This window comes from Erythrolamprus reginae, chromosome 6 (assembly GCF_031021105.1).
Source record: "Erythrolamprus reginae isolate rEryReg1 chromosome 6, rEryReg1.hap1, whole genome shotgun sequence".
NCBI classification, from domain to species: Eukaryota; Metazoa; Chordata; class Lepidosauria; order Squamata; family Dipsadidae; genus Erythrolamprus; species Erythrolamprus reginae.
The window spans coordinates 78,055,707-78,070,876 of record NC_091955.1 but is presented as its reverse complement, the minus strand read 5'-3'; the positions used below and the strand labels follow the sequence as shown (position 1 = coordinate 78,070,876).

At 37.9% G+C, this 15,170-nt stretch overlaps 2 protein-coding genes across 2 annotated transcripts in view; both read right to left on the bottom strand.

The window, feature by feature from the left end:
* Positions 1–15,170, bottom strand: part of SSBP1 (single stranded DNA binding protein 1) — a 348,477-nt gene that overhangs the window by 187,201 nt on the left and 146,106 nt on the right. The gene's annotated exons all lie outside the window — the stretch shown is intronic.
* TMEM178B (transmembrane protein 178B) overlaps positions 6,333–15,170 on the bottom strand; it is a 392,161-nt gene continuing 383,323 nt past the window's right edge. The window contains exon 4 of the mRNA XM_070756346.1: positions 6,333–7,154. Within this exon, the coding sequence (XP_070612447.1) occupies positions 6,904–7,154 (251 nt within the window). The 3' untranslated portion in view covers positions 6,333–6,903. The remainder of the gene's footprint in view (positions 7,155–15,170) is intronic.

Here is a 15,170-nt window from a genome sequence, read left to right as displayed (position 1 = left end):
GAGCTCTTGCTTAGGAAAAAATGTGAGAAGGGAAAAGTGAAAGACAATAGCTCTGTGACTTCTTAAGATCAGATGTGGCAACTTTCTATTCTTTCATTTTTAAAGTCTAACAAACCTATTTTAGTTCTTTCTTTTCTTTGTGGAGGTCCACACTTCATGGGAGTATCGTCAACAATACCTTTGCCAAGTTTTACAATCTCTAAGCTACATTTTCATACTAATCTCAAAAGTCCAATGTGAACCCAAGGAGTCACAGATAAGGACAACCAAATTAATAGGATTGTATTTTCACTGATTTTAGTATTGAGTGTTACACTATGTATTGCAGCTCCTATGAAGTGGAAGTTTTATGCCGTTGTAATGAGACCTCCTACTTCTTAAATATTCAGCATAATCATAATGTATATAATTTGTATTGCAAACCATACAAAACATCTCAGAAAATCACTCCACCTATTTAATGTTTTTAAACCTGAATATTTAGCTTTGCTGAATATGTATTATTATTATTATTATTATTTTATCAGTTATTAAATGCCAGGGATAGATTATTCTACTTCCTTATTCTAAGGGTTTACTTAGATCATCATTGTAATTACTGGAGGTGCCCACCTTCTTTTTGTTAATTAATATTTGACTTTTGTAACATTGTATTGCATTTTTATTGTTGTAAACTGCCCCGAGTCCCAAGGGATTGGGCAGCATAGAAGTCAAATTAATTAAATTAAATTAAATTCTGGGAAAGAAATAATGAACTGAAAACAGTTTCACTAAAAGCAACGGCAATGGAATGAAGAATCAGCAATTAAACTGAGTCTTGGTAATTCCACTCTGGACAAACAGAGGATATGAGATCAGTCACAACTGCTCCAGATACTTGATCCTTATAAGAAGACCCCAGGACAGGGATCTCTTGTAGGCTTAGAGTTCTGGGAGATGATGGAAAGAGCCATCTTACTTATTCAAAAAGACACTGGATTCACATATTTTTTCACATAAGATTTCTTTTTACAATCACTTTTGGAAAATGCTATTAAATACAGATTTAAAACCATAAAAATGTATTTGAATAAGCAATGAAAAAAGTTATTAAGTTTTGATTTCGCAAAGTTACAATGGAGTACAGGGCCTTATAGATTGGAAATATTTTTTTTAGAATTAATGATGCGAATCCTTGTGGGAAATTGCTTTTGTTTTCAATTCTCTTAAAATACACTTATACATACACAAGATGAGATTTCAAAGGTTGGACACTAGAAGGAGCCAGCAAGAACAGAATTCAGGGTGACGAATGCTTACATTCAACTAAAACAGAATGAAGCAAAAATGTTTTAATATTGGACTTGCTGAAGGATAGTTTTGAACAATCAACCCAGAAATTAATTTTAAGAATACCTGCTTCTATAGAAAGACTGTGTTTTAAAATATGCAACAGTTTTAGGACATTATTTGACACTTCAAGATTTTGTTGAAGTGTCAAATAATGATCTTGTTCAAGATAAGGAACAAGATTTTTAAAGTAAAAGGAAGAAATACGAAGTTGGTTTATTTGATCAAGGTTAAAATAAATATTTTATTATCTCTGGTAACTCTTAATGGCTGTTCTGTCTTGCACAAAGACAGAACTGTCCTCCAGCAACCACATAGGCCAGCTGTGCCCGGATGGCCACGGCTCATCAGATTCAAAGTCCGTGACCAAAGAACCTGGCTACAAGCCAACCACAACACTGGCTTTTACTGATCAGGGCTGAAACAATGAATTTTTAAGGATCTGTTTAAATATAGGAGATGATAGTTGAGAAGAAGAGATCATTTATTATATTTTAGTAGAAGGTGATAAGTTATTAAAATTGTTTACATTTGCTATGATAGAGAAAGTCATTTTAGTACAGTAGTACCTCTAGATATGAGCTGCTCCACATGCGAGTATTCCAAGTTACGAGCCGCGACACGAGTGAAATTTCTGTTCGACACCCGAGCTCAAATTCGGGATACGAGCTGAGCTTCTACTAGGTGGCGCAAGAATCTCCTTGCTTCCAGTTATCTCGGCACAAAAAACAAAGTCTAAAGGCATTTGTTCGAGATGCGAGTTGATCGACTTATGAGCTCGGGTCTGGAACGAATTAAACTCGTATGTTGAAGTACCACTGTATATATTTCTCTTCTTTTTCTTTAACTATATTCTTGTTTTTCCTTCTCATTTTTCTTTCCATTTTTTCCTTCCCCCCTATTTTTGTTTTTTATTCTCTTTTTAGTTTGCATTAATTTTTAATTTTTTGTTTTGTTAATAAATTTTTTTAAAATTACTGTTGGTGGATTACGCCCTATCAGTTGAACCAAAATAACTTTTGCCACCTTTCCTCTGAATTCTTCATGATAATGTTTTTCCTCCGAATCAAAATTTGTACAAGGATAGACTTCCTCTGCTGCTGTGCCAAAGATAGCAAGAGCATTTTACTGACAGTATCCTGTACTGAAGAGTGTTCAGTCCAGTAGTGGGTTTTAATTACTTTTGCTACCGGTTTGCTATTGGCTGTGTGGCGCTTCTGCGCATTCACAGACAAATCTGGGAAGATAGGCGGAGTCTCCCGCCACCACTGCTACTGGTTTGCCTGATCTGGGATGAACCGGTAGCAACCCACCACTGGTTCTGTCCCAACCACTCATTTGGGCCTGTAGGTGTCCTGATGTTTTGCTCTGTGACCTGCAAGACATTGTCATCTGCTCTATACCACATCAATAGCTGACATTCAGAGGAATCCTTATTCCTTATTCCTTAATACGTTTAATCTTTAAAGTGCCACAAGACTTCATATTGTAAATGCCACATTAAAATAGAGTTATTTAAGGAGAAAATAAAAATCCTCTCATTTTAACATTTTGTATGTGTTTAAAATGTAGTAAATTGATGAATAAATGGCAAGGGTATGGAAAAAGGCACTCAACTGATGGACTTTTTCTGTAGAAATAGTTATGGCTCACATGCAGAATCTGAGGTTTTTGCCATCTCCTCAGAGCCACAGATAATTCAGCTCATACAACCTGGTTGCAGAATTCCAGGGTTGTTTTTTTTAAAGACCATTTGACTCTTATTTCAATACTGGTGATTGAAAATCCTATGAAATTCAACCAAAAACTTCCTAACCACATAGATAGAATGTCCTTGTATTATACACAGGTAATTGCTTCTTAAGGAAGCCAACCTTGGGATGCAGCCCTTAAAATAGCCAACTCTTCACATAGGTGGATGGTAATAGGTTGGAGAAGTCTGGCGTCAACTGCAGGCATACAGAATGGCATTTATTTATCCCTGTGTTCGTATTCCGGTTTTCTGCCAACATTAAAAAGAAGGTGGTGGACTCATATTCCCAACTGATCTCTTATCTCACCACTGAGATTTTTAACATTAAAGTTTTTCCTGACAATTTTCTTTATTCTGCTTTGCTTCTGAAATTGTCTGCAGCACCAATTACATTTAAAAAAAACCCTCCTGCAGTTAAAATCAAGGAAAGTGGAGTAAGTCACTAGTACTGCAGTTGAGTTGCAAGAGACTTGACTGACCTTGTTACTCAGATTCTAATTTCCTCCAATTTATGGAAAATATTGGCTGCTTGTATATAGCTTTAGAGAATGGATAGAACTGTTTCCACATCAGAAATATCCCATGCTGTTATTGAATCCCTTTGCTGTGCTCTGTGAAGCAATTATAACATTCTCTGTGTTTTTGTTCATTTTACATTGCATGATCTAAATCTGCATTGAGGGTTGTCTTCAGCCAAAAGAAAGGATGCCAGGACTTCAATTTTGTAGGGATTCCCCATCCCTCCCCCCATTCCTATGGCATGCTTCGACTCTCAATTAATCCAATTTAATTTCAACAAACCCCATGATACGCAAGACCATCTTCCTCCAATTGTTTCAGTAAATAAACGAGATTTGATCCACTAAATAATAAACCTTATTTACATGGGCTGGCCTGATGCAGGATTACCATCATTCCACTGTCCCACTAATTAACTGTCAGTCTTAGGGAGACCTTCTGAAACTGAACTAATTAATTCTGAGTCCATCACTGCTGAAGATAACACTGTAGCATCTCCTGGGGAGGAGAGTTGAGTAGCAAGCTACTTCCCGTTGACCGGAAAACTTCATCCTATTTTTCCATTCCCTGGACTCTCCTCCATTTTGTGACACCTTACTACCATTCCTTTAACTTCTTCAATATACTGTATATTTGCTATTTCTTCCTTGGGCAGTGTTTGGGGTCCTCCACACCTTTACTGCAAAACAAGGATAATGACAAGACAATCAAGTTTTGCATTCCCCCTATTAGCCATCTGGAAGGTCCTTTCATGAAGTTTCTGATTCATCAGGACTAAAGACACATGTAGAGTGACATAACTGAAATTCTGGGTCCAGAGGTAGAATCTGACGCTGGTGGAAATGCCCTTACAGGCACCCCAAAACTGTGCTTTTGATGTAGGAGAGAAATTATGCAGTTCGTTCCTTTATCTAGTGGCAGGATTGCATGAAAGCCAAGCGATGCCCTAAGCTCAGCCCAACTATGGTGCCTTTGGCCTCTCCACTGCTTAACTAACACATTAAGGCTCAATGCTGAAAACTAAAGTCAAATGCAACCAGGAAAGAATTAAGGGCATGATAGCTGGGAGGGGGGAAAATAATGTGATTGCTTAATGGTTAATCCAAGGCTGAGTTGTAGACCTACATATTGTAACCACATAGTTTATCTGCATGTTTAACTACGATGCAAAGAGACATCAAGAAGATGTTGCTACATGGGTTAAATACTTCAGAATATACTTGGAAAGATTGTTCTATATGCTATCTGTGATTGCTGTTTTGTCTTTAAAAGGAAAGGATACTTCTGTAATGGTAGTTTTATTTTATGTCACGTGGTACTAAAAATAGAAGTGTGGTTCATCTGTTTTGGCAAATCCATCCTCCAATGTTACACTACTATTTTCCTCTGAAGTTCATTATTATATGCAATTAGTATGTGTGTCTACTCCATTGTCTTGTTTATCCTCTCTGTGCCAATCTCCGTAAGAACTAATCAGATCACAGGGTTTTTTTTCTGGATCATAAGTTGTTGTTTTCGTTATCTTAACTGTCTTCACAAATATTTAACAGGACGACTCATATATAAATAAGTGGGGAAATAGTAAGAAAAAAGGAGAAGAAGGGAAACAGATGAAAAATATGTATGTATAGGGGTACACCTGGGTAAAGTCAAACTGATGGCTACAAAGGTGTGTTGAAATTCCATCCATTTTTAATGGGTGACACAAATACAAACAGGCAAATCTTCAATCACAACCTTTCAGCTGTCACTTTGACTTATTTAACCTTACAATATCCCTGTGGGGGATTATCAAATCACAATCAAAGGTTTGGGGTTTTTTTTAAATGAGGAATGGAATTCCTTTCTCTCCTTTCAATGCCTTCTGGTCTACATGTTTTCTCATCTTTATTTATTTATTTATTGAATGTATTTGCCACTCATATTATAGCAAACAACTTTGGGCGGCAAGTAGAAGGCTCAGAAAATCAGGTAGTTTATGAAAACTGCACGGACATCTGTTCTTGGTGCATATGGACATAAGAGAAGAGCACCGTGTGTTACAATCCTTATTATTACCATTCCTTCAGAATTCTCCCGTCACTGCAATGGCTTTTACCCAGATGATTGTAATTAACAAAGCAATGGCATAACAACAATGACAATCTCTGTCCAAAATCCTCCTGCACAGCCAACTTGATGATCAAACAGCCACAAAGCCCACATTCCCTCCCCTTACCACCCACAATGGTTTCTCTCTAACCATCTATTTCATCAGATGGTCCTTGATGTTCCAAGGCAAGGGGAGATCGGAGGCAGAACCAAATCCAGACCATGAAATGTGCAGCCTCCAAATAGGTTTTTCCTCATCCATGTATAAGTCTTGACATCTTTTGTTTGCAATCACAGTGAGGAGAATTCGGTAGAAGATCGTATGGAAACACCAGGTTCATTTTCCTCTTTCTTTCTTTCTTTCTTTCTTTCTTTCTTTCTTTCTTTCTTTCTTTTCTTTCCTTTCTTTTCCTTTCTTATTCTTAAACAAACAATGGGATGGAGGGGGGCATTATACACTATTCATCACAGCATTTCAGTTAGACTTTCTCTTGCATTTCTGCCAACAGTTCAGCCTTGTCAATTAAGCTTGGCTGTAAGGCAGAGGGAAGTTGAAAAAAATATTGTTGAAGCATCCACTCAAGGATCCTCACTTGACGTTTTGTTCTGTAAGAATCTTGGCTTTTTTTTTAAAAAAAAAAAAGTTTAGCAAAGAAAGGGAAACCTGCCTTAATCTTCTGGTTCATTCCTCTTTGATTGAAAAGGCAAGGGTTTTTAAAAAAATAAATCCGTGTGTGAGCAGAAGGATTCTGAAAATGGCCTTGAGAAGGTTAAATTTTAGAGAGGCAACTAAAGAGGTTCATTTATTTACTGTTTATGTTTCCCCGATAAAGTGTTTTACTTTTTTCTTTACTCTTTCTAAAAGTACCATATACACCAAGATATCCTTTCCCCTTCCCTATCACATCACACCCAACTGGCGGTAGACAGATGCAACAATATGTTCATTTGATGTTTGAAGTGAGATGCTGAAGATTTTTTTTTTTAAGGAGCTGAATGGGAGAGCAATGTTGCAGAAAAGCTATTCCTTTCTCCAGGAAAAATAACAAGAACAATACAAAGCTGTAGAGAAGATGTAGGAGCCCCATTGGACTCCACTCTACCATGGCACTGGCAACTGTTTGAGATCTCTATATAATATATGTTTATGTATATTAATTTATATTTATATATGTATAATATGTATATGTATAGGCTCGTTTGTACTTGTCTTAGCACACTGTCCCATTCTCAGGCCTCGATTTGGGGCAATTGGTCCTGGGGACAGGTTGGACAGAAGGGGCCAAGGTACAGAAGAAGCCAGAGATCAAAGTAAGACCTAGGCCTCCCCATGCACAAAACATGGACCAGCCGTAGCCGTGACTGATGTCATCAGGAAGTCCATACAGGTACCGGGGATATCGGGAAAGCTCAAAGTTGATTCCAGCTACACATGTGCACAGTGAAATTATGCAGAAGGTTCCTAGAAGAGAAGAAAAAAGACAAAGAGGAGAAAGAAAACAGGAAGAATGAGTTAGAATTATCACAATAACTCTTTGCCTGCTGTCTAAAAAGAAAATAGTTGGAGAAAGAACAGGAGAATCAGCGAGGGATGACTCAGGAATTCTAGAATGCCAGTTCATTTAAAACATTTTATTCTATCTTCAGTTTCCAAGGCAATTGTATAAACTTACAATATACAACTAATAATTAAAACAGTAAGTGTCCAAGATAATGGCCCTGGGGATATGATTTTATAGGTCAATGGATCGATTGGAAACACCAACTCACTCCCACTATGACAGCTTTGAACAATCTTTGTTAAAAATGTGGTATTTCAGACAAATATTTAAAACATCTAGTCAAATATGGTATAATTATAGTTCATACTGCTTTGGAAGACTTCATATTTGGAGTATATTTAGGTTTGCAGAGAATATACTATCTGTGGCTCTTTCATCTTGAACACATCATCCTTCTGATGAAGTTCTTCTCTGTCAATGAGAGGCAATGCTAACAATACTCTGATAGCTACTCAAAAGCTCATGAGACTATGCATTACCCTGGAAACATCAGAAGAGTATGTGGGAAGGCTTTACATAGAACATCAGAAAAGTATGTTGGAAGATTGCAATAGCAAACAATTTTCCATATTATTGTCCACGTGCTCATTAGGAGTTGACTGCTGCTCAAGAGAAACTTCCTGCTACCTTTGCTGATCAGATGAGGAACAGTTGAGTTCCTCAAAACTCATATTTGCTACAATGAATTTTGAGGAGCATCATTTATTTTACACTTATGGACCCATCTGAGAAGCTTAATGAGAACTGTAAAAAGCATGATAGAGGCTAAATATGGTAGAAGCGAGGTGGCGCACTGGGTAGAGTGCAGTACTGCAGGCCCCTAAAGCTGACTGCTAAATCTGCAGGTCAGCGGTTCAAATCTCATCACCGGCTCAAGATTGACTCAGCCTTCCATCCTTCCGAGGTGGGTAAATTGAGGACCCAGATTGTGGGGGCAATATGCTGGCTCTGTAAAAAAACGTGCTATTGCTAACATGTTGTAAGCCGCCCTGAGTCTAAGGAGAAGGGTGGCATAAAAAATCCATCAATCCATCAATCCATCAATCATCAATCATCAATCATCAATCATCAATCATCAATCATCAATCATCAATCATCAATCATCAATCATCAATCATCAATCATCAATCATCAATCATCAATCATCAATCATCAATCATCAATCATCAATCATCAATCATCAATCATCAATCATCAATCATACTAATTAACTAACTAACTAACTAACTAACTAACTAACTAACTAACTAACTAACTAACTGATAGTTCACTTTCTTAACCATTTACAGCAAATCTCATTATTTTCACGGCAGTATCATATATTCATTGTTCATACAAATATATGACCTCAGTGTTATTTAATTTCATGCTACTGTAATGTTTTGATACAAGACTGGCCCTAGTATTGTTGGAGTTCAATGACTACTTTCTTCAACCAACATCAATGTTACCTCTGCAGATTTGTGACGATGGGAATTGGTCCTTGCAGAACATTTAGGTTACATGTAATAAGCTTTGCAGTATGCAGTATTTATTTTCCCCCAGCAATGAAAGAGTTACCTTTATTTGTCATCCAGCTATGAACTACTGGAAAAAGAGACTATTTCTGCCCCAAATAAATGGAAAGAGTGAATAAAAGTATATTGAGAAATTCCATCATCATTCATAGCCAAATAAATTGAAAGCATTCTTCCGACCGACAGAGGTTGAATTAAATCACCTAACTCTGCTCCCATTCCAGATTCTGAATATGTACAGCGCTATTTGATTATTCAATTTTTTCCCCTTTCCTGCTTGGTATGTAGCAAAGATGAACACTATCAAATTGATACAACAGAAAGTGGATAAGGAACAGATAACATGTACTTGCTGCCGGTTATTTGGAGGAGCTAATGGATATTCTGAATAGCTAGCTTATTATTTCCATGCAATTCCAATCAACAATCAGTCAATAATAACAGAACCTCATTTAATTTTTACTTGTGACCCACTATGAAATAGGAGTCAATAAAAAATGTGCTTCGTATTTCAGGTCTCATTAGGAAAGAAGATGCTTGCATTAGTAATTAAAACCTTTGGTCCCAGGTTCTACTGGCAGAGTTTAATGATGGTTCTCTTAGGATAAATCAACTTTACTTTCTAGCTTGATTGGTGAGTGATTATGATTCTATATGAGTATAATAGCTCTTTCTTTCCATTTCAATGGAGCCACTTTACCGGTACAGCGAGAGACTTGAGGTTGGGTCTCCAGTGCATCATTGCTGTCATCTATTAAAGTTTGTTGCAAAATCTAAACCAGAAGCATACACAGATGACTGATTCAGCTGGATTCAATAACTTCTGTATAAACAAGGATATAGATCAGTGGTTCCCAACCTTTTTTTGGCCATGCCCCACCCAAACATCTCTAAAATCCTGAGACCTCACCCCCCCATGACATATAATTCTTATTATTCAAAAAGTGAACTCCTACTCATGTGGAGGAAGCCTAAAAGGCCATTAACTAGGTTTAAACAAGGTTCCAATTGCCCCCATTAAAAATGAAATTGCCCCGCTGTGGGGCATGGGCCCCACATTGGAAACCAGGGATATAGATGAAGTAAATTTTACAATACCAATATAGATTCTTCTTCAGCCAATTACAGGTAGCAGAGAATACTTGGTTTCATTTCACAGAGTTCAGAGTGGAAGAGTACAGAGTGGATACTAGAGCCTTAAGCTTAAGTATTTAGTTTCAATTCTCTGCACAGACTCAGAAGTATCTTTTTCTGCCCTCAATATGTTTCTATGTTTCTGTGTTTCTGTGTTTCTGTGTTTCTGTGTTTCTGTGTTTCTGTGTTTCTGTGTTTCTGTGTTTCTATGTTTCTATGTTTCTATATTAATTGGATTTTTAGATATGTATATGGTATATTGTTTTAGATATGTTGTGAGCCTCCCTGAGTCCTTGGAGAGGGGCAGCATTCAAATCCAATAAATAAATAAATAAACTAAAAAAGAAATAATTCAATTAACTAGGTAAAGCTGGTGTTTAATTGCAGCCAGGAAGGTTGCCTGAGCACCGATGATTCAGCATTTTCCAAGATAACCATAACCACAACCTCTACCTCTTTTTTCCCTATTTTTTCTTGGTATAAAAATGTAAATGTTTAAATATGGAATAGGAATCCTGCAGAGATAGCTGAAATTTATTTTGTCGGTCAGCCCCAGCTATGTGGCCCAATGGCCAGGGAATTAAGCCTGGGCAATTTCAAGTCCTCCTTCATCTCGTTGATTGACTTTAGGATCACTTACTCTCTCAATCCAAACTACTTCACAGGGTTTGTGGAGGGAAAAAGAAATGGAGGAAGAAATCTTATGTTTATTGTCTTGAAGTTCCTATATCTCTGTATCTCTCCATCCATTGATCCTGTGAGCCGCCCCGAGTCCTCGGAGAGGGGTGGCATACAAATTCAATTAAATAAATAAATAACTTTTAGAAATGCTATTTGCTTAAAATACTACAACTTAGCTAAAGATCTTGTTCCCATGTGGTGAAGTATAAATACATTATGCTTTAAAATAAAAGTGTTATGATGCATAACAAAATAACAACATTTGGACAAAGTTCTTTCATGTCTGTCTAGCCATCCACCTACCTATCTACCTCTTACGAAATGTGTATGCATCTTGGCTTTATAAGTATATCCAGTGTATTCCTGCTGGTTTTTATTTATATCACTGAGAAATATCAGGAACACTCAAGAAAAACAAAAAAGTGACCCAAGAAACACAGTCTCCTTTTTTAGCTTCTTATATAGAAACATTGAAACATAGAAGACTGACGGCAGAAAAAGACCTCATGATCCATCTACTCTGCCCTTATACTATTTTCTGTATTTTATCTTAGGATGGATATAAGTTTATCCCAGGCCTGTTTAAATTCAGTTACTGTGGATTTATCTACCACATCTGCTGGAAGTTTATTCTAAGAATCTACTACTCTTTCAGTAAAATAATATTTTCTCATGTTGCTTTTGATCTTTTCCCCAACTAACTTCAGATTGTGTCCCCTTGTTCTTGTGTTCACTTTCCTATTAAAAACACTTCCCTCCTGGACCTTATTTAACCCTTTAGCATATTTAAATGTTTCGATCATGTCCCCCATTTTCCTTCTGTCCTCCAGACTATACCGATTGAGTTCATTAAGTCTTTCCAGATACGTTTTATGCTTAAGACCTTCCACCATTCTTGTAGCCCGTCTTTGGACCCGTTCAATTTTGTCAATATCTTTTTGTAGGTGAGGTCTCCAGAACTGAACACAGTATTCCAAATGTGGTCTCACTAGCACTCTATATAGCAGGATCATAATCTCCCTCTTCCTGCTTGTTATACCTCTAGCTATGCAGCCAAGCATCCTACTTGCTTTCCCTACTGCCTGACTGCACTGTTCACCTATTTTGAGGCTGTCAGAAATCACTACCCCTATTCCATTGCCTTATCACAGGGGTGTGAAACCCAAATTCAGGGCTGTGTCATTCATTGAGGGCCAGGATGGGCGTGGCTGGGATGGGCATGGCCACTTCAACATCACTTGTGTCGGGGGACACTTGTAGCTGCCTGAGACCTCTGCCAGAAAAAACAGGCTCCTGAGCTCCATTTTCGGCTGCAACGGCTTTTTGCAACCCTCTGCCAGTATAAACGGAGCTTGAGAGGGCCACCTGCAGCCCTAACGAACTCTGTTTTCGGCTGCAACGGCATCCTACAACCCAGTAGTGGATTCAAAAACTTTTTACTAGGGTTACTAAAGCCCTTTCTGCATGTACAGAAGTCTCCTGGGCTGGTGCGCAGAGCCTCCCACCACAGCTGCTACCGGTTCTTAGAACCGGGCTGAACTGGGAGCAACCCATCGCTGCTACAACTATCTGCCATGAGTTCCATTTCCACTAGCAGAAGGTCCGCGGCCCAGTCCTTTGCTGTTTCCAGGGCAGCCCTGCAGCCCAGATATTGTTGTACATACTCCTGATCAGTTGGAGGGTGATGAAGATATTGAGGACTCGGATTCAGATAGTGTTTATGAAGTAGTGGGGGCCTGGGGTTACAGGTAGTAGAACAGGTTGGAGGCCAGCCACAGGATGGGGCTATGACTTCAGGATCTAGTGAGGGAGAATCAGATGCTCGCTGGGTTAATCCTAAATTCAGAAGAATTCAGAAACGTAGAGAGCAAAGGTCTGGAAGAAGATATTAAGGAGAGGAATGGGTTAAATATTGTAGTGAGGTAATTGGCACGTCAGGGGGCTAGTGGAGAAGAAGGGTGGAGTTTCAACGTTGCTGAAAGGAAATATGGAGGTGCTTTCACCACGCTAAAGTAAGCCAAAGTATTTTGTATTGCATTTAGTCAGTGCTGCTGTCTTTTTTAAAGCTATGTAATTAGGAAATAAATCTTGTCTAAGTGAAGCAGGAAAAGGAATGTGAGAAATGCGGCTAGGAGAGAGATAACGGACCGATTGATGTCTGGAATGTGTTGAAGTAAAAGAGAGTAGAGAAATAAACGGAGTTGCTTTATTCATGAAATGATGAATTTAATGAGAGTTATTTGTAAGTACTAAACTTCTATCACAAACCAGAACAGATATAAGGACCCCATAGGGTGGATCCAGCCCCTCGGGCCTTGAGTTTGCCACCCCTGCCTTATCAAGTCATTGAAGAATGCAGCCCCGCTAGCAGATTCATGGATGCCAAGTGTATCGGTGATTATTGAAACGGATGTCCAAGTGCCGCCTCTATGTTGGTTGAGCCAGGCAGAATTCCCTTGAGTACCATTTGTTGGGGGTCAAGGGAAAGGGAGGGTTTTGCCTTCTCTTTCTGCTCAAGATCCCCATGTACTATTTAACATCGACATCTGGTACCTTGGTATACCCATATAACACCTATACTCCACGAGCTGCAGTGGCTTCCTATTACTCTCCGGGCACAATTCAAGGTGTTGATTATTACCTATAAAGTCTTATATGGCTCATGGCCAGACTATTTACGAGACCATCTCTTGCCGCATATCTCCCAGAGACCAATTAGAGCACACAGAGTTGGCCTCCTCCAGATCCTGTCAACTAAGCAATGCAGGTTGACGGCCACAGGGGAGGGCCTTCTCTGTTGCTGCCCCGGCTCTATGGTATCAACTCCCTGCTGATTTCTGTACTGCTCCCACCCTGCTGGCTTTCCGTAAGGCCACAAAGACCTGGCTATGCCGGCAGGCTTGGGGGCCCTGAATCAACAACTAGCTTGGCCAAGTCTATGAATGGTATGTATGCATGCTCTCGAGTTAGTCTATTACGAGTTTTAATTAGGGTTTTAGAGCTTAGATTGTATTTTTTGACTTCTTTTAAATTTTTTTTTTTGGTCATTTGTATTGTTGTAAGTTGCCCTGAGTCCTTCGGGATTGGGGGGCATAGGAGTCAAATGAATTAAATTAAAAATTACAATTGGTGGGCATGCCCTGAAGCCAAGAACTATTGGAACAAAGTAGAGAAATGGTTAAAAGAAATAACAAATGAGAAGGTTAAAAAGTCTCCTGAATTCTTCCTACTGGGTATTTCAGATATGAAGTATAAAAAAGAAATTTATTACTTAATAATACATATTTTAGTTGCGGCAAGAATTACATTCGCACAGAAATGGGAAAAAAAGGAAATACCAAAAGATGCAGAAGTATTTAAAAAAATTATGGAATGTGCAGAACTAGACAACTTTTGAATAACCAAGCTGAAACCGAATTTTATAAAATATGGGACAAAGTATATAAATGGTGGAATTTTAAAAATAGTTTTAAAAATTAAATAAGTAAGAATTTATAATTATTTGAACTTATTAATTTGAATGTTAACTGTATGCATATATGAGAGAATATTTAAATAAGTGAATTTAAAAAATGTTTTACAACATGATAATAACAGGTAGAATGTAATAGTTTAAAAACAATACAGTGTTCCCTCGATTTTCACGGGGGATGCGTTCTGAGACTGCCCGCAAAAGTCGAATTTCCGCGAAGTACAGATGCGGAAGTAAATACAGTACACCATTTTTGGCTATGGACAGTATCACAAGCCTTCCCTTAACACTTTAAACCCCTAAATTGCAATTTTCCATTCCCTTAGCAACCATTTAGATTATTGCTTACCATGTTTATTTATTAAAGTTTATTAAAAAATATTTATTAAAGGCAGACGAAAGTTTGGAGATGACATATGATGTCATCGGGCGGGAAAAACCGTGGCATAGGGAAAAAACCCGCAAAGTATTTTTTAATTAATATTTTTGAAAAACCGTGGTATAGACATTTTGCGAAGTTCGAACCCGCGAAAATCGAGGGAACACTGTATAAACATAGAGTATTTTTGCAATATCATAAATTTTAAAGTGTTATTTTTTATATTTTATTACTAGTTTAAGTATTTGATATTTTAGAGATAAGAAAATTAATTAATATAAAGAATACAGAGTTAAATTTAACAAGAACATAGAGTGTGCGTGTTATATTTCTGTATTGATCTGATTATAGTTAGGGTTTTTTTTCTGTACTAGTTAGACTTCTGCGACAAGCGGAGCAATGGTAGCTCCTTGAATGTTGAATATTGTTTGTTTTTGTATGTCTAATGAAAAATAATAAAACAATATTTTTTTAAAAAATTACAATTGGTGGGCCACTGTGTGACACAGAATTCTGGACTTGATGGGCTTTGGCCTGATTCCGCATGGCTCTTCTTATGCTCTCTCTCCCTGCTCCGTTGTGAGAAACCCCATTCTGCTGAAGCAGCTTTGCAGAAAGCTCCTTCTGTGCATGAATTAAATGCCTCAGCAGCCCCGAGGCTCCCGAGAGCTCTTTATTATTCCAGCACACACTTGCCTAGAATATAAATGATAGTTTAATTACACACTATGGC